Source organism: Plectropomus leopardus, chromosome 16 (assembly GCF_008729295.1).
Source record: "Plectropomus leopardus isolate mb chromosome 16, YSFRI_Pleo_2.0, whole genome shotgun sequence".
Classification (NCBI taxonomy): Eukaryota; Metazoa; Chordata; class Actinopteri; order Perciformes; family Serranidae; genus Plectropomus; species Plectropomus leopardus.
The window spans coordinates 30,370,786-30,390,432 of NC_056478.1; the positions used below are offsets into that span (position 1 = coordinate 30,370,786).

Genomic DNA, 19,647 nt, shown 5'->3' on the forward strand with positions numbered 1-19,647 from the left:
TCATTTGTTGTTGTGCCATTTTATCTGAGCGTTTTGAATAATAAAACAAACGGATTTCTCTGAAAATGGTGCGATACGGCTTCTTAAAGAGTAGAGTGCAGATTCACGTCGATTCTCAGCTGGTAATGTGAGCGGAAGCATTGTGGGTAAGTTTGAGATGAGAATCAGGAGAGTACAGCTGTGATGCTTCTCTTTAAAACGTTAATAATAATGGTGTAGTAACTTCAGACAGCGTCATGTAACATGTACTCAGTAACTAACTTCACGCTGAAAATGTCAATAGATAGTGTGGTGTAATCATTTGTTTACGTAATAAAACTTTACGTTAGAGCAACATTAACTTCAGTTGTGTAGTAGACGTCATGCAATACTGGGAAAAGTCATGGAAATCACTGAAAGTTTTGGAAATGTCGTGGAAACGTGTGTAATACAATAAATTACATCCATGTAAGATAACGGTTAATTTATTCATTTATTTATTTTGTGGCTGACGACGTCATCTGACGATGCGGCTTTAATTTGCGTCGACGTGTGATAACGTGCTGGTTGTTTTTGTTGATGTGTTCATCATGTACAATACTAATACATGTACTTCATGTATGAATCACAAATCATTTTGAAACACTATCGACTTAAGTCAAAGGTTAGAGGTATACATTTTTGATCGGCTGTATTTTGTATTTGTTTTACCGCCGACTATTGGCGTTTTTTTTTTCTTCTTAAAAAAATGTGATTTTTTATTTTTATTAAAAATGAAACATTTTGACAATATTTTTTTGTTTTGTTTTTGGTGATATTTATAGAAAATATTTAAAACCGGACTTTTTCATTTTATTTATTTATTTTTTTTTTCAAAGAAAATAAATTTGGAGGGCATGTTGCCTTAAACAGTTTGGCTTTTCTTTTTCCTTTTGATTATATTTTTATAGATTTTTTTCCTTAGATTTATTAAAGGCATGTTCACTTCAAAAATCCCTCTAATTACACAGCTTCTCATAATCAGAAACTGTAAAAAAAAACAAAACATAGAGTTTGAATCTTATATGTTTGAAAAAAGCTGTGGTTCAAGAAAAAAAAACTGTCTTTGCAAAAGGTTTTTAAATTTTGTCCATGACAATGTGTTGGAACCCTGTGAAAACAAAACCCATTCTCATTAAGTCAAGTAGTAAATGTTTGCCAGCTAATGTTATTGTACAGCTACAGTGTTGTCAGTGCTATTGTTAGACACTCATTTGATGTGTTTTGTGATTTTTCTCATGCTAAAATCATTTATATTCTCTTTGTCAGCAGTGACGTTCGGCTGCAGCACCTGTGAGAGATGGAGGAGCTGTACACTTTAGAGAGGGAGGTGGGACGAGGCAGCTACGGTGTGGTCTTTGAGGGCCATGTGGCCAAAACAGGACAGAGGGTGGCGATCAAGCGGCTGCCCTGCAAAAACCCAGAGTGCATTGAACTCTACCTGCAGGAGCTGTGGGCCATGAGAGCCACCGCCAAGAACCACGTCAATGTCATCGCACTCCACAGCTGCCTCCTGCAGACCGGCCCAAGGAGCCTGAAGCCCCTGAAACCAGGCAAACTGCCTCCACGGCTGGTTGAAAGCGTGCTGAAAGGCAGTGTAGTCAGAGCGCCACAAACTGAGGAGAGGAATAACACCCAGCGGAGGACTAGCTCTGCCTCAAGACTTCAGGACAGGACCAACACTGTTCAGGCCAGGCCCAACCTTCAGGACAAGACCAAACCAAATGCATGTGATTCTACAACACCACAAAGACCTCAGAACAGAGCCAGGAAGAGACCGGCCCACAGGGAGGCCGAGGAGTCGGGGCCCCTGCGCTGCTTGGCCCTGTGGCTGGTGATGGAGTACTGTGACGGGGGCGACTTGAATAACTACCTGCTCTCCAGGCCACCAGACTCCCAGCGTAACCACAGCGTGGTGCGACAGCTTTGCAACGCCGTGGCCTTCCTGCACAGCCTGGGTATCACGCACCGAGACCTGAAGCCTGACAACGTGCTGGTCTGTGTGAAACCAGGTGGCCCTGTGATCAAGGTAGGCACAGTGACAGAGTAGATCAAGTGACATTATCTCAGAGTTACACAACTTGTTGGAAAATTTGAAAGTGTCGTTGTCTGTCAGAGGGTTTTTGGTTTTCACAGTAGCAATGAACTTGAGACATAATAATCTAATTAGAATTAACCATCTAAAACCTGGTGCAACAGCATTTTCCTTGTTCTGCTTTCAGATGCCTTTTACGATATTTTAACCTTCATTATTTTAACCTTTAAATTATTGTGATTTCTTTTAAAAACATGGAGAAAAAGGTAAGAAATGTTCCACAAACTGCAAGAAATTAGCAGCTTTAGAACATTATTTTCAAAAAGGCTAGGGCACAATGTCTATGGAAAAAAGGAAATAGCTAGGGAAAAAACTATATTTATAATTCTCATGATTATATTAAAGTTGTTACAAAATCATAATTTTTTAAGCACATTTTTCCAGGTCATCCCTTAGTTGTTTGTTCGATTTCTTCCTAATTTTTCATTTTTCTTTTGTCGCTCATCCTATCTCTTCACATGTTTTGAAAGAAACATGGGAAATAAGATGTCCTAGGGAATAAAAGAAAAAAGCTATTTATAATGGTCATAATTACATAATAATGTTACTAAATTATTAGAATATTTAAAGCACCTTTTCCTTTGTTTGTTCATTTAAACTGTCTTTTATGTATGTATGTATTTATTTAGTTATCTTTACAAATTTTAAAGTAATCTTCCTGTTTCTTGCTTTTTTTGGGGCAATTTCTTGTTTTTTTGCTAATCACCTTCTTCCCATGTTTCTGAAAGAAATCGAGACAATTTGCTAAGGTTTCAATGGGTTAAAAGCAAAATAAAAGAAAAATTTCACCAAATATGCTGATCTTATCCCTATGTAACAAAATGATTAAAATACAAAACTCTGAAAAAATCTGTATCAGTTGCATTTCAGACATTTTATCATTATACCAGAGGTGCTTTAAAATTTGGAGTATGATAAACAGATAAATTATGGGAAATAAATGGCATAACGGTATAGTCAGGAAGCAAAATTCAAAGTCCAGGCACTGATGCAGTTGTTTTGTGGAGTAAATTATTTAAAGGGCTAAATTAAATACTAAAATACACCATAACTGCTCTCACAAGGTTTTATCTCAGACATCCTGCTGAAGGCTTGTGAGGGCTGATTGAAAATATTCTTCAGGTGCCTTTAAAGGAATACTTTACCCAGTAAATCAGTCGTGCTGTGTTGACTTTAATTTGTGAAGAAAAGTTAGTTTTTCTCGAATGCCTCCATATTGAGTGATTGGGAACCATGTTTAACAAACAAGCAAACAGTCTCATAGATGCAGTTGTTTGCTCAGTGCTTCCCAAACACATGGCTTTTCCCTAAAACCTTAGCTTTAGAGAAGTGTTTGGGAAGCACCGAGCATACCGCAATAAATGAGATTACAGATTACACTGCAGGACTCATGTGAGAGTTAATAAACAGATGTTTTGAATTAGTTTTGCTCTTGTAAAGTGGTCCTTAATCAATAAATCAATATGTTCGTCATTAACTGCAGAGGCATGCAAGAAAAAAATAGGTTTTTTTTTCACAATTTCAAAGTAACACAGCACGACTCATTTATATACAAATGGTCATTTTGTGGGTGCAGTATTTCTTTAACTTGAAAATTTTACATTTAAATCACATTTGGTCCTTCCCCTTTCCAATCCAATGTAATTTTGGTAATAGTGCAGAAAATATATGTATCCTATTCAAATGTGTTGTTTTGTTAGACCAGCTGTTCAGAACCAAGAGATACAGTTTACTAAAACAGAAGACAAAGAACACCTGTAACTATTCACATTTGACAAGCTCTAATCTGAATATAATTTGCATTTTACTTAAAATTATTAAAGAGATAAAAGAGATAACATAGTTAATCAGCAACTATATTTATGTTTTTTTTTGTTGTTGTTGTTTTTTTTAGCAAAAATGCAAATAATTTTATTTGTCAGTTTGACTGAGTGAACATTTTGTTCAGATTGCAATGTAGTGACTCCATATCTCAGTCACCCCCTACACATTTGATAAATCTTTTTTCATAGTGAAAAATAAAGCATGGTATCAGGACATCACTGTTTTACAAAAGGCACAGGCCGAAAGAAAAGAAATGGTTTTAGAGTAGTGATACTCAACTTATGGCCCGCAAGCCAAATCTGGCTCCTAGGGAAACATCCTAAAATCCTAGAAAGGCCCTAAAGTGTGAGAAATGTCCGAAAATCCTGGAATGATGCTAAAATGTTCTGAATCCTAAAATTGTTCTAATAATCCTAGAAACGTCCTTAAATCTGACAAGTGTCCGCAAATCTGAGAAATGTCCCAAAATCCTAGAAATGTCCTAAAACCCTGGAGAGATGTATGGAGCTGCTGTGACTGGTCCCTGGCCACCTGTCATTTTGCAAATGTGGCCCCAAAGCAAGTTGAGGATCCCTGCTCGCATCCTGCATCTTTGTCTCAGCTAATCTGCCCGTCCATCCTTTAGGTGGCAGACTTTGGTCTGAGCAAGATGAGCGGAGGCTCGGTGGACGGGGATCTGACCCGGCAGCACTTCTCCTCCACCTGTGGCTCTGACTTCTACATGGCTCCAGAGGTGTGGGGGGGGCTGACCTACACGGCCCAGGCAGACATCTTCTCCCTGGGTGTGATGTTCTGGGCTGTCCTGGAGAGAATCACCTTTCTGGAAGAAGGGACTACGCAGGAGCAACTGGGTGAGTGGAGAGGCAAAAGAAATAACCACACAGAAAGAGAATTCCTGATGTCTCAAACCAAACAGTGTGAGCAACTGTGCAACTCTCCAGCTGTTGAGATATAAACTTACATTACACATCAACATGCAAATATGTGAATGCAGATTTTGTCAGTACCTCCATGTATACAGTGTTCACATGTCAAGTGACACATCAGCACCATCATGTCATATTGTATCCCCCCTCACCAGTCAGGGCCCTCACAGAAAGGTTGAAGGGGTTGAGTGTGTGGTCAGGTTGATGACGCATCGCACTGAATCCAGTTTGACTTAATTAACTGGCACATATTAAAAATGTCACATACCATACATCATACATTCATCAACCTCGGAGCGTACAATCATTAATCTAAATGGCAAAGAGATGGATGATTCATGCTATTTACATTCTTATATGGATTAGAACCAGAGCTAATTCAAATAATACAAGCAGACAGTGGGGACTTTAGCCCTTTGCTACTCCAGCTGGAGTTTTGCAGTGGCAAATAAGGCTGTAACGTGTCAAACCATGCTGCATTGATTCAATTTTATTCATGAAGCCCGATAACACAAATCATAATTTGCCTCAGAGGACTTTACAGCACACAACATCCCTCTGTCCGTCGACCCTCACAGTGAAGAAGGAAAAACTTCCCCCCAAAAAACATAAACAGAAAAAAAAGGTAGAAACCTCAAGAAGAGCATCTGAGAAGGGATCCCTCCTCCAGGACAGACAGACGTGCAATAGGTGCAGATCAACATAAAAAAAATTACAGTAATTCATATAAAAAAGATACAAAGAGAGAGAGACAGAGGAGACAGTAGAAGTTAACCAGGATCTTGCTCTGGAGTATAGCCTTCTTAAGTTTCCGTAGGAAGCAGAGCCTTTTCTGTGCGTTTTTAACCTGGGTGCTGATGTGTGATGTGTGACGTAAGTCTTGTCGTTGTTTGTAATACGGCCAATGACAGTGGTGTCGTCCGCATACTTCACAATAGAGCTCTCCTGATGTCTGGGAGTGCAGTAATAGTAATATAATAATGATAATAAGTATCAGTAATAGTAATAGTGGAGGTATGACTAATAATAGTAGCTGTAGTAGTCACTGCAACCGTGACCCATGATCCAGGCGTAGCTGCGATCAACGAAATTTTACGAGACAAGGGAGCACAAATGCTGTGGAGAAGTTAGAGATATGCAGTAATAAGACATGGATGTTTGCAAATGAAGAGAGAGAAGGAGAGAGGAACTCAGTTTATCACAGGAAGTCCCCCAGCAGACTAGGCCTTTATGAGCCTAACTAGGGGCTGGTTCAATGAGAGCCTGAGCCAGCCCTGACTACAAGCTTCATAAAAGAGTAAGGTCTTAAGTCTACTCTGAAATGTGGAGACAGCGTCTGCCTCCTGGAAACTGGAAGATGGTTCCATAACAGAGGAGCCTGAACAGTAAACAGCACTGAAGCGTGCACTGCTTTAATTTGTCATTGATTAAAGACAAGCACATTGCAAGTAGGTGGGTTTCCATTACAGATTTGTGCAAAACGTAAGCGAAATATTGATGAAACAGAATGACTGCATTTCCATTGAGTGATGTTTTGCAACCTCTCCTCTGGTGACAAGCATGGTGATGGATGTTCAACACATTAGCAGCTTTATCTCTGTTGCAGCCACCACACTAGCCGCCACTCTCTCCAATCCAAGGTGACGCAGGTGTGTTATGGAGCCGTAATGTAAAGCCGAGCCCCTCATGTGGCCATGTATGAGAGATTTCTGAGAGGTGATAGTCTGCGATTTCACAGAGGAATTGTGGATTCAAAACATCTGGATGATCCGCTCAACTTTTGAGGAGTTATGCAGTTCAGTAACATCTCTTGCAGCTCCTGCTGCATCATGAGGGAGCCAGTTCCCTCTGAAAGCACATAACCATAGCATCACGACTTAGAAAAGACAGAAAGTGTTTCCGTTGCAGTTTTGCAAAATATGGCTTTTTTAGAATAACCTGACCTCATGTAGCATTAAAAATGTGTTGTGATACATTTTCTTAAAATTGGCATGTTTCCATTAGGAATATTTATTCTTCACAATTTCAATTAGTGCAATTTGAGCATTAATGGAAACCTGCCTAATGAAAGACAACCGTTCCATTCCCTGTTCTACGGAGATCCAAATCCCCCGAGTCAAGCCAAGACAGCCTGGTGGGCCACAAACGTGCTGATGTTAGCAGCTTGTGAGAGTTCCTTTCATCTTAATCTATTTATAATTTCATCTTCTTACCCACCTTTGGGTCCTGACTCTGTGCTTTTTCCAGTCAGTGAGGATCAATTAGATTTTGATGGGGATGCACAGATGCAGCTGTGTTCTGGTCAGCTTGTCACTGCATAGAACTTTGATGAAGTGAGTCTGCAAAACTCTCGCCAATCCTGTACAAGCACGGAGCATTCAGTGCAGCTGTGTAGACCAGCACTGAGACTTTAATCACTCTTTTAATGTCCTATTTTCCTGTCCTGTCCCATGTGACCACAGGATAAGGAGGCGTCTTAATGGACGCTGGGCTCTGTTGTGCTCTGCGCTCCACTGTCAGAGAGCAGCGGAATAGCTCTTACACAGATGTCTCGTTTTATTGACAAAAAATGGGCTGACTCGAAGGCAGAGATATGAACCATTATCTCCAGGTTTAGTGGCTGAGAACCTCCTTGAGTCATTGATACTCCATTAGGCGGCATGAAACGGTTATGATTGTAGGAAGAGAGGGGTTTCAGTGGATTCAAATAAAAAAAAAAAACAGCCCAAATGGAATTTAGCAGTCCAGATCACAGCCCTTTTTGTCAGCGAGAAAATGGGGAGAGGCAGCAGGAGGCTTTTCACAGACAGATAAAACGCTCCATTATTTTACTTTATCCTCTCTCAGGACCCACACACCCACACAGTTATGTGACGAGGAAGACGAGCACACAGAGCAGAGTCAAGGAGCAGCGCATAGCCTCGTGTGTTTGTCCTTCTCAAAGCCCAGCACTTGTTGGCTCTGTGCCACCTGACTGACCTCAAGTGTTTGGGTCACGGTTCAGTAGAGCATCGTAACATTTTAACATTAAAAAAATTATATCTATAAATAAAATGTGTGTATACTCTAGAGAAGACTGTACTTACTTTCACAGATTATCCTATTTAAATTTGGGGAGTTGCAAATAATGATTTTTTTTCTCCTTATTACTCAAATAAAAAAAAAAAAGATTTATCATTTAGCCAAGAAAATAGGGGTCGACCAATACTTGCTTTTCAGGGCAGATACCAATTCTAAGTAGTTAATGAGATCGATAACAGATATTTGGAACCGATCCCATATACAATAAAAGTGAAAATCTTTCTGTCAATATTTAGAATTTTGAATATAACAAACTCAAACACAAAACTTTGTTTAAATGCTTTTAGCAGATGTTTCATGAAAACTGAAACTTTCAACATCATATACAGCAAGTTCCCAGGATTTTTTTTATAAAGTGAAAATTAATGAATAAAAAAAATTAAAAATAGCTCCCTGAGGTTTTACGGAGTAAAACTTCCTCCCATGCTGATGTTTTTTTTGCACATTTTAATTAATACATTTTATCAGTGATCATTAAAATAAAGTACAGATACAGATAATTGGCAAAATGCCAAATAACGGCCCCAAAAATCGGCCAGGTCGATAATCTGTCCACTCTGACAAGAAAATGTCAAAGACAAAGGGATGACTTGCTTTTGCATAACAGACGTGTTTTTACCACTAAAAAATATATCTAAATGAAATAAAGTATAATTTGTATATATATTCCCATAGAGGACTGTAATTACTGTCACAGATTATCCTATTTAATTTTTTGGGGAGGTGCAACTAATGATTTTTTTCTCCTCATTAGTCTTTTTTTTTTCAATTAATCATTTAGTCTAGAAAATGTCAAAGAAGACAAATGACGAGTTTGAGTTAGAGCCCAGTTTTGTCTTTCTTAATCACTCTGATCAGCAGCCAAAACCCTCAGGTATTAATTTCATAATAGTCTGACAGAAAGAACTTTGCCCAACTTCTGAGGTCTAATCAGTCGCGATGTAACAGCACATCAATCCGGATCCATAGATCAATTCAATGATCCGGGGTTATTGATGCAAAGTGAAAACATTAATACATACCCCTCTTTAACCCTCTGAGACTTGAGCAAATTGGCTTTTTTATGAAAAAGGCAAATGAGCAACTTGAGAAGAAATGACCCAAAAATGTAAAAAAAAATTTTTTAGAAATACAAGCAAATTATCTAAAAGGTAAGGAGGAAACAAAAAAAAGACAAAAAAAAAGGTTTAAAACAAACAATGAAATGTCTTGAAGATAAGGGCTTAAAAATCATAATTCTGGGACATTATTTTAAAAATATAATTATTATAATTATAAATATATTTTGGGGGATATTTTTCACTAGCTTTTTTATTTCTAATTTCACTGGTTTCTTAATTTTTGCAAAACAATTCTTGCCAAGTTGCATATTGATTTTTTTCCCGGTGTTTTCAAAAGAAATCAAAGCATTTTCCTCAAATTTCGAAGCTTTTTTATTTTTGAGAGGGCGTTTAAACACAGCACAGGAAAAGTGATGCAGACTTAGGTCCCAAAAGGTTAAGATACGCCTTTATTTTGAAATCCTGATGGCACATCTTTGTTATCATTTCTGTCTCATATGTACACACCACTTTTAATTTTTTTAAGAGTAGTTTTGTTTTTTCATTTCACTTCACAAATTTATGACAATATTGTTTGAAGGTTCGTTGCAAAAAATTCCCAATAAAATTTGTATGAATTATGTAAAAAAAAAAAAAACTTTTGTGAGGCACTGTATATCTTGCTGCTATATGAATGTGGACAGAACAGAAGCAGAAACAGAAGCTTAAATAACTGCGCTCAAAGCTCGAGCGTCCTGCGTGTTCTCAGGATCTTCCACACTCCTGCAGTCGTCAGAGCACTTTGGCTCTGTTGGCAGTTCCTAGAATTATGTCACATCAGTAGCTGCTTGACTGTTTACAAATCCAAGTGTGGCCCACAATCACTGACATCAAGTGGCCCCCTGCAGCGCGTGTTGCTGCCGTCGGCCCGCAGCGTCCTGCATCATGACTTAACAGTGTCTTTCCTCCTGTAGGTGCGTACGTGTCTAAGGGTCGCTCGGGCTGGCTGATGCCGCTGGGGGAAGCTTTGTGGGAGAACGCCGACCTCCAGCTGTGCATCCCGATGAAGTTTAAGAGAGCGCCCCCGCTGCCACCCCCTCCCGGCCCAGCCATGTGCACCCTGCTCTTAAACATGCTCTCCTCAAACCCGGATGCTCGGCCCCCGGCGGAGCAGCTGGAGGCCAGAGTGTGCTCCGCTCTGAAGGAGGACTCCCACTGATAAAGTGCACTTAAGGGACCGTAATGGCTATAACCAGCACAGCCACTACACGGAAATATTGTATTGACAGCCCCCCCAACTGCAGTGCTTCCTAGATGTGTAAGAAATAAGCACTTTGTTGCCACAGAAAAGTGGGCATCACAAATGTGTATGATTATAAGGGATTGTTTTGTTGTCACTGAGACAGAAGCTAAACTGTGTTCCCACAGATTGGGAACAAAGAGGCCAGTTGAAGCCTGTCTGTACTGCAGACCAAACATGTAATAATATTCAGACTAATACCATATAGAGATCTACAGGGACGTGCTGAGGCTGCGTTTGATGTAAGCACCATGCTGTTATTTGAATGCTTGACATGGAAAATCAATTTTAGTGTGTACATATGGCTGAACTGAAATAGAAGGGATTGCTGCTGCTGTTGCTGCTGCTTTCTGTCTGGGTCAGCACTGTTCTGCTCACTTGGGTGTTAATTTTGACTTGATTTGCCAACACTGAGCTTTTTACTCCTTAAGAAATGTAGCTAACATGTAAGTATTTTGTGATTTTTTTATCTTTATCTTGACTAAACCACACATCTATGTAGCATTTTCACAGCATGTCCACATGTCTCGGATTTGTGAAGTGAGTCATTAAAAAATAGCATTCATTGTACATTCCAGTGCAGTAGTAAAGTAAAAAGACTTGGGCGATATCTAATTCTTCATACCTTCCTTAAATTTCACCGGGGTATAGGGTATATGATGGTGCAAGTGTGCAGTGACGGCAAATGCACTACTTATATCACTTCAGAGAAATACATATAATAATATATAATAATTGGACTGTTTTTATATCGGCATATTGGATATTGGCCAAAAAAAAAATCCAATAATGTGCATCCCTAATAATAGGAACCAACAAAATGTTAAGTTCATCTTGGCTGTGGAGTCTTAATTGCCACATTAGCTCATTATAAAACACACTTCATTCAAATTTGACAGACACAAAATAAAACTTGCCCAAACCATCTTGGTTACTCTTGCTAGTTACCTACTGACTAAGTCCACTGTGCCAACAATCACCAGCTCTGGTTTGGTTGAAATAAATCCTTAATTCACCAAGTTAGCTGTAAAAACATGCTGTTATCCCTCACAGTCTCTTTGTCTGTTGGCTGCCGGCTGTTTACAGTCCTGTATCTTCTCCCTCCACCACTAGGTGGCTACCTGTTCCACCAGTAGAGACCGGAGACCAAACTCTGGTGGTGTGTGCTGTTCACTGCATACAATACTGCCTGTATTTATAACAGTATTGAAAAACATGAAAAATTCAAAAACGGACAGGCTCATTCCTTAGTGGGTGCTGGATCCATGATTAACAAGTGTAAAGAGACAGAGATCCGCACACCAGGAAGCTCCCATTAAAGGATTTTATTTTGCAGCCTTACTGGCTACTACTTGTTTTGCGCTATTAAAAAACATACATTCTGTATTTTTAAATATCCTGATATACCATGATACTGCCCAAGCCTAATCTTAATTGTTGCTGACACTGGCTACATTTAAATGCACACTAATATTCCACTATTCTGAATATGACAGTATTGTTAATTTGTAGATATTCCAAATTAGACTAAACTAAGCATTTTCCGATTAAGCCCGGTTGCCCAGTCATTGCATCTTGCCAATGGAGAAAATTATCACGTTCACTTGGGTGTTGTTTTTCCCTAAATGCTGCAATCAAAGATCGGGCGCTACATACACGTAACTACTGCAGAGTCATTTGACCCAGGCGTGAATGCCGAGTATAGTTTTTCCCACTGTATTAAAAAGACAGATGTGAGTGGTTGTTTTGTGCATTGGAGAAATGGCTGAAGATTCATTTTCATCAGTCATGTAAACAGCTTAGTAGCAATACTGGGGGGGTGTCCGGTATTGAGACTTGAATACTGAATACTTGACAAAAACTTGAATATTTCGTGCATGTAAATGTGATCACTGTTTCTGCACCAGTTGTTGATTCAAGGCTGTGGTAATTTTAGAGGTCTCGGATTGTGGCCTTCTATTCCTAATAGCACATTATGTGTAAATAAGGTGGAATACAGCCGATACAGCTGTGCAATGGGATGGTTTCAACATACAAAAAACAACTGTCTGTCAAAAAACACTGCTAACACTGCTTTTAAAACTCGAAGCTTTACATGGAGTTTTAAATACGACTTGAAAATATTACGGGTTTTTTATAAACTGTCTCACTTTGATTTTTTTTCCTCATTTTGGTAGTGTGCATGTAATCAGTGATGATTTTGTTGCTTTCTTAAAGTAAAGAGGATTTGGAAAGTTAAGTCAAACTACTGTATGTGACTGTGAAATGTTTTTGTGGTCGCTGCACTGAAAACGAAGCAGGCTCACTGTGTTTGGTTTAGCAATGACTAATGATCACGTATACATCACCCCCTCATGAACAGGAAATTAAAGGCAACCATTAGGGCGGTTGCTGATCGTATCCATGCTGAGTCCACAGCATTTATTACTGGTCATCAGTCTCAGTTGCTGACAGTCCATGTTTTAGATGGCTACTTATTTTACAGGGTTTTTGCTCACATTGCTGAAAAATCTATTGTAATACAACACAGAAACCCTTTTTTTAAATTCCATATTCTTAAATAAACCTGAAATTGTAAAACTTAATATTTGCTTTGCTTTGTGGAAGTGAGGACAGGGTTTCTGCAGGTCCTTGAAAAAAGTCGGAAATTCCATGTTAGAAATATTAGTCCTTAAAAATCATAAGTCTTAAATTTGAATTGTTAGGGTCTTTATTTCAACACAGACTTCAAAGAAAATCCAAGTCCATGTATCTGTTTTTTCTAAGTTAGTGAAGTCCTGCAGCAGAGTTAACAGATAACACAATGTGTTATCCAGTAAAAGTAGAACTCACCTGTTGGGAAATGCTGACAGTGGGCCAAATCTGGTCACCCATTTTCTAATTCACAATAAAAGTAGAAAAAAGTGGGTCACACTGGGAATTGTTTTTGTACTTTTAGTATATACAGTGGGTACGGAAAGTATTCAGACCCCCTTAAATTTTTCACTCTGTTATATTGCAGCCATTTGCTAAAATCATTTAAGTTCATTTTTTTCCTCATTAATGTACACACAGCACCCCATATTGACAGAAACACACAGAATTGTTGACATTTTTGAAGATTTATTAAAAAAGAAACACTGAAATATCACATGGTCATAAGTATTCAGACCCTTTGCTCAGTATTTAGTAGAAGCACCCTTTTGAGCTAATACAGCCATGAGTCTTTTTGGGAATGATACAACAAGTTTTTCACACCTGGATTTGGGGAACGTCTGCCATTCCTCCTAGCAGATCCTCTCCAGTTCTGTCAGGTTGGATGGTGAACGTTGGTGGACAGCCATTTTCAGGTCTCTCCAGAGATGCTCAGTTGGGTTTAAGTCAGGGCTCTGGCTGGGCTGTTCAAGAACAGTCACGGAGTTGTTGTGAAGCCACTCCTTCATTATTTTAGCTGTGTGCTTAGGGTCATTGTCTTGTTGGAAGGTGAACCTTCGGCCCAGTCTGAGGTCCTGAGCACTCTGGAGAAGGTTTTTGTCCAGGATATCCCTGTACTTGGCTGCATTCATCTTTCCTTCGATTGCAACCAGTCGTCCTGTCCCTGCAGCTGAAAAACACCCCCACAGCATGATGCTGCCACCACCATGCTTCACTGTTGGGACTGTATTGGACAGGTGATGAGCAGCGCCTGGTGTTCTCCACACATACCGCTTAGAATTAAGGCCAAAAAGTTCTATCTTGGTCTCATCAGACCAGAGAATCTTATTTCTCACCATCTTGGAGTCCTTCAGGTGTTTTTTTAGCAAACTCCATGCGGGCTTTCATGTGTCTTGCACTGAGGAGAGGCTTCCGTCGGGCCACTCTGCCATAAAGCCCCGACTGGTGGAGGGCTGCAGTGATGGTTGACTTTCTACAACTTTCTCCCATCTCCCGACTGCATCTCTGGAGCTCAGCCACAGTGATCTTTGGGTTCTTCTTTACCTCCCTCACCAAGGCTCCTCTCCCGCGATTGCTCAGTTTGGCCGGACGGCCAGCTCTAGGAAGGGTTCTGGTCGTCCCAAACGTCTTCCATTTAAGGATTATGGAGGCCACTGTGCTCTTAGGAACCTTAATGCAGCAGAATTTTTTTTGTAACCTTGGCCAGAGCTGTACCTTGCCACTTTTCTGTCTCTGAGCTCTTCAGGCAGGTCCTTTGACCTCATGATTCTCATTTGCTCTGACATGCACTGTGAGCTGTGAGGTCTTTTATAGACAGGTGTGTGGCTTTCCTGATCAAGTCCAATCAGTATAATAAAACACAGCTGGACTCCAATGACGGTGTAGAACCATCTCAAGGATGATCAGAGGAAACGGACAGCACCTGAGTTAAATATATGAGGGTCACAGCAAAGGGTCTGAATACTTATGACCATGTGATATTTCAGTGTTTCTTTTTTAATAAATCTGCAAAAATGTCAACAATTCTGTGTTTTTCTGTCAATATGGGGTGCTGTGTGTACATTAATGAGGAAAAAATGAACTTAAATGATTTTAGCAAATGGCTGCAATATAACAAAGAGTGAAGAATTTAAGGGGGTCTGAATACTTTCCGTACCCACTGTATAAGGTGCCAGGTGCAGTATATATATATAGGTGCTCCTTGTCTCACTCCATCCAGTCTGGGAAACGGCGGCTGGCAACTGACAACAATCACGTGAATGATATATTTTGTAACAAAACGGCGAATTTCGCCGAAAAGCGACAAGTTTGCAGGTATGCGTGAGAGTGACTCCTCACACTCTGCTGGTCAGCCAGTAGCCTCCTCACACCACCTTTAACTTCCCTGCTGCTGCACAGAGTTTAGAGCAGGGATGCTCAACTGGCTCACACAAAACAGCATCAAAATAGAGCTTGTTTATCAAAAAAAAAAAGTGCCGAGGGGGGATACTTCACATCCCCCAACGAGTTCCTAGCTAAGCTCCTAATGTCCTGAAATTCTAATAAAAAATCCTTTAAACATCCGAAACTCCTAGAAATGACCTAAAATCCTAGAAATGTCCCGAAATCCGAGAAATGTCCCAAAGTCCTAGAAATCCTCTAAAATCTTGGAAATGTCCTGAAATCCTAGTAATGCCCTAAAACCCAAGAAATGTATTGAAATTCTAGAAATGTACAAAAATCCTAGAAATGCTCTAAAATCTTGAAAATTTACTCAAATCCTAGAAAGGCCCAGAGCATCCTAAAATCTGAGAAATGTCCTAAAATCCTATGAATTTGCTAAAATCTGAGAAATGTCATAAAACTTCCTAAAGCCCTAATAACATCCTAAAGTCTGAGAAATTTCCTAAAATTTTTGAAATGTCTTAAAATTCTAGAGAAATCCCCAAATCCTAGAAATTTCCTAAAATCAGAGAAATGTTAAAAAACCTGAAAAACTTCCTGAAATCCCAGAAATGTCCTGAAACCCTATGTCCTAAAATCCTACAAACATCCTAAAATCCTACAAATTTCCTAAAATCAGACAAATGTCATAAAATCTGAGAAACTTTCTAAAACACTAGTAACCCCTTAAAATCCTTGAAATGTGCCAAGATCCTAGAAGTGTGCTAAAATCCATGAAACATGCTGAGATCTTAGAAATGTGCTAAAATCCTAGTAACGTGCTAAGATCCTAGTAACGTGCTAAAATCCTAGAAATGTGCTAAAATCCATGAAACATGCTAAGATCTTACAAACATCCCAAAATCCAAGAAACTTCCTAAAATCCTAACACAATCCTAGAAATGTCCTGAAATCCCAGAAACATTTCTGTTGCAGCAGGGATTTTGCACAAGTGGCCACAGGGCAAAGCAAGTTTAATATCCCTGTTCTACATTAACCCTTTATCTGTTACAGCAGCACCTGGAATCTAATCTCAAGGAAGTCGCCCCTACCTTAAACTCTGCACCACACCAGAGGACTGAAGATCCTGCCCCCCTCACACCACTGGAATCACATTGGACTGGGATTAGTTAACAGCCAGCGGGGACAGGAGGACTGATTACAGTGACTAACTCTTTCACGGCACATATGGGCAGATGGCATAGAATCTGTTCTTTAACCCTTTAAAACCTGGGTATTTTGGCTTGAATTATTCTGATAAAAAAATGGAAGAAGGGCATTGAGCATTTTTTTTGTATTTTTATGCTTAAAGCAACAACAACAATGAAAGAATTAGTGATAAAATCTGAATAAAATCTTACACCATTCTACTTAGTTTCAGGTGCATCAAATATTTTGGTGACATTTTAGCTTATAAATTAGGGGAAACAGAAAACAAATGAATTACAACAAGATATTGAATATCGCTGAGGGCTCACCATTAAACCGATCTGAATGCCATTTAAAATGTGTGATATCTCCTTTCCAAACAATGTCTGTGTCAGTTTTGACATTTGAATGAAGACTTGTGGAAATGTAGATTGTAAGTGATTTTACTTTGTATTCTTAAAAATACAGAGTGACGGACTTCTGCGTCGACCACAGGTTGCAGTGAAGCACAAGTTTGTCATAATTCAGTGAAAGTGCTGATAAGATTGTCAGCTCTGTAGGACGTACTGGTGATTTATTGTGATTTTTTGAAGTTTTGAAAGAAAATGTTTACAAATATAGATTTATTGTAATGAGTCACACCCACTTTCAGCAGCCACTACCATATTTTATGAATAAGAATCACGACTCTTGATGGTTCAGATCGAGTTTCACATGAATCCCTTTAGCTGGTTATGAGATATAAACTTCGTGGTACCTCTTAGCGAAGCTAAGAAAAAGCAAACACACATCTGCACAAAGTTTGGTCATAATTGCCTTTGCCATTTTTGAGTATTTGAGAGAAATTAAAGGCAAATGTTTCAAAATACATAACTTCAAAAAAGATTCATGTACCTAATTTTTTAAGCAAACAACTATGACATTTTTATAATTTCTTGAGCGACATACTATACTATAACGTTTTATGATTTTTTAAGCAACATGCTATAGTATAACGTTTTTATGATTTTTTTGAGCGACATACATATGACGTTCTTATCTAGTTTTCTGAGGGACATACTATAGTATAACGTTTCCATCAATTTTTGAACGACTACTATACTATGATGTTTTTATTAATTTTTTGAACGACATACTACAGTATGATGTTTTTCTGATTATTTGAGCGACATGCTTTAGTATGACCTTTCTATGATTATTCGAGAGACATACTATAGTATGACATTTGTATAATTTTTTTAACGACATACTATATTCTGACCTTTTTGTGAGTTTTTGAGCGATATACTATACTAATACTATGTTTATATGATTTTGTTGAGTGACATATTATAGTATGATGTTTTCATGGTTTTTGAGCGACATGCTATAGTATGACATTTTTATAATCTTGTGAGCTACTTACTATAATATTACGTCTGTAAAATTTTTGAGCGACATACTGTAGTTTGATAGGGGTTTTTTTTATGTTTTGAGCAACATACTATACTATTACGTTTTTCTGATTTTCTGAGCAACATACTATAGTATGAGTTTTTTGGGATTTTTTGAGGGACATAATATACTATAATCTTTTTATTAATGTTTGACCAACATACTGTACAATGATGTTGTTATTATTTTGAACTACATTCTTTACTATGACATTTTCATTTCAATTTAGGTGACCATACTATGACTTTTCTATATCATGAGTGACGTACTATACTATGAAGTTTTTATTTTTTTCCTGACATGAGATACTATCCCATTTTCATGATTTTTCATGAACATACTATATTATGATCTTTCATTATATTTTAGACAACATACTGTACTATGAAGTTTATATGGTTTTTGAAGGATATACCATACTTTGACATTTTTGTGATATTTTCAGTGACATACTACACAATGAAGTTGTTATGATGTTTTGATCGACATACATCATCAATGTCTGTAGATGATCCTGCAAAAAATGTGACATTTAGCTTTACAGTAAAGAGCAATTCAGAAAACATTAAGGAAAAGTCAAAAAAATTGAAATGTTTCAAGCATAAACATAAGTTAAGTAAAAAGTACATTTCCCTCTGAAATGTAATGGAGTAAAAGTATAGAGACATAAAAAGAAAATACTTGAGTAAAGTACAAGTACCTCAAATTTAAACTTCGGTACAGTACTTGAGTAAATGTAATTAGTCACATTTCACCACTGTTTCGCTACACCGGCGTGAAATGAAGTGGTGCATCCATTTGGCGAGAGGCAGAATATGTTGAACATCATCACACAGAGATGGTCTGTCCTCTTTGTGTCGGCTCGTCCTGTAACCTTCACTCCAGCTGAGTGTCAGTGAACCTGCTCTCCTGCTGCTCATGTTGCAGTGAAGATTAGCCCGAGCTGCCTACTCTACGGCACAAATCAGCTCGGGCACACACTCAGCGAGTCTGAGCAGGGAGGTGGGGCGGCGGGGGGAGTCCTTTCACATTTCACAGCTGATAGCAGGAGTGAGCAAGCGTAGAGAGAAAGCCCGAATGTGGCCTATTCCTCACTGCGTCAGGACTGCAACAGCAACACAGCAGAGCCCAGTCACGACACAGCGTCGCATCCAGGAAATTACGCATGGCTGTTCAGCTTCAGTCCCCGCATGCTGCTGGAATCTATACGAGACACAGGTCGCTGCAGGAGCCCTCGGTGCTTTATTGCTAGCTATTTTTCAAATGACAAAGCCTTTCCAGTAAGAGTGTGGCTGCACACAGCATTCAGTCAGTGCTGGATAGACAGCTTAGTGATGGAGATGTAATTGGAAAGGCTGTGTCAAATGAGCCAGTAAAACACTCTCATGGGGCAATCACCAGGGGTCTGCTGCAGGGGCCAGCACCTTGACATTGGGGACCACATTATAGCAGCCACTCCGATCATGTGACCTTTCTCGCGAGCAGTGATACTCAACTTATGGACTGTGGGCTGAATCAGACCCCTGATATATTGACCCCCCACCAAAGCCATTTTCTAATTCACAATCAAAATAAAGTGATTCACACTGGGAATTGTTTTTGTACTTTTAGTATACATAAGGTGCCAGAGGGCATAAAAGAGCTTCAAAATAGAACTTGTTGATGTCCTAAAATGCTACAAATGTCCTAAGATCCTTTAATCATCCAAAAATCCCATAAATGTCCAAAAATCCCATGAACGTCCTAAATGTCAAGGAATGTTCTAAAATCCTATAAACATCCAAAAATCCAAAGAAATGTTCTAAATCCTAGAAATGCCCTTAACCCCTCCAAATGTCCTACAATTCTAAAAATGTCCTTAAATCCAAGAAACATCCATAAACCCTAGAAACGTTCTAAAATCCTAGACGTCCTAAACTCGAAATGTTCTAAAATCTTAGAAAT

General features: G+C 38.9%; 1 protein-coding gene across 2 annotated transcripts; it reads left to right on the forward strand.

Annotated features, from left to right (window-relative positions):
• The first annotated feature begins 13 nt into the window (after positions 1–13).
• On the forward strand, positions 14–12,523 carry si:ch211-63o20.7 (Serine/threonine-protein kinase pdik1l-B-like). Of its 2 annotated transcripts, none has more exons than XM_042503462.1 (4): positions 14–146; positions 1,288–2,047; positions 4,563–4,788; positions 9,959–12,523. In XM_042503462.1, the coding sequence occupies exons 2-4, from the start codon at positions 1,319–1,321 to the stop codon at positions 10,201–10,203; spliced, it is 1,200 nt and encodes a 399-aa protein (XP_042359396.1). In that variant the 5' UTR covers positions 14–146; positions 1,288–1,318; the 3' UTR covers positions 10,204–12,523. The 2 variants fall into 2 exon arrangements, with proteins under 2 accessions (XP_042359396.1, XP_042359397.1); XM_042503463.1 differs by having other exon boundaries at positions 1,291–2,047.
• The last annotated feature ends 7,124 nt before the right edge of the window (positions 12,524–19,647 follow it).

Bases quoted from the DNA above. Each gene is read 5' to 3' on its own strand.
- si:ch211-63o20.7 (XM_042503462.1), top strand. From the start codon at position 1,319: ATGGAGGAGCTGTACACTTTAGAGAGGGAGGTGGGACGAGGCAGCTAC. The intron at 2,048-4,562 runs GTAGGCACAGTG...TCCATCCTTTAG, and splicing joins CAGGTGGCCCTGTGATCAAG to GTGGCAGACTTTGGTCTGAG. The intron at 4,789-9,958 runs GTGAGTGGAGAG...TTCCTCCTGTAG, and splicing joins GACTACGCAGGAGCAACTGG to GTGCGTACGTGTCTAAGGGT.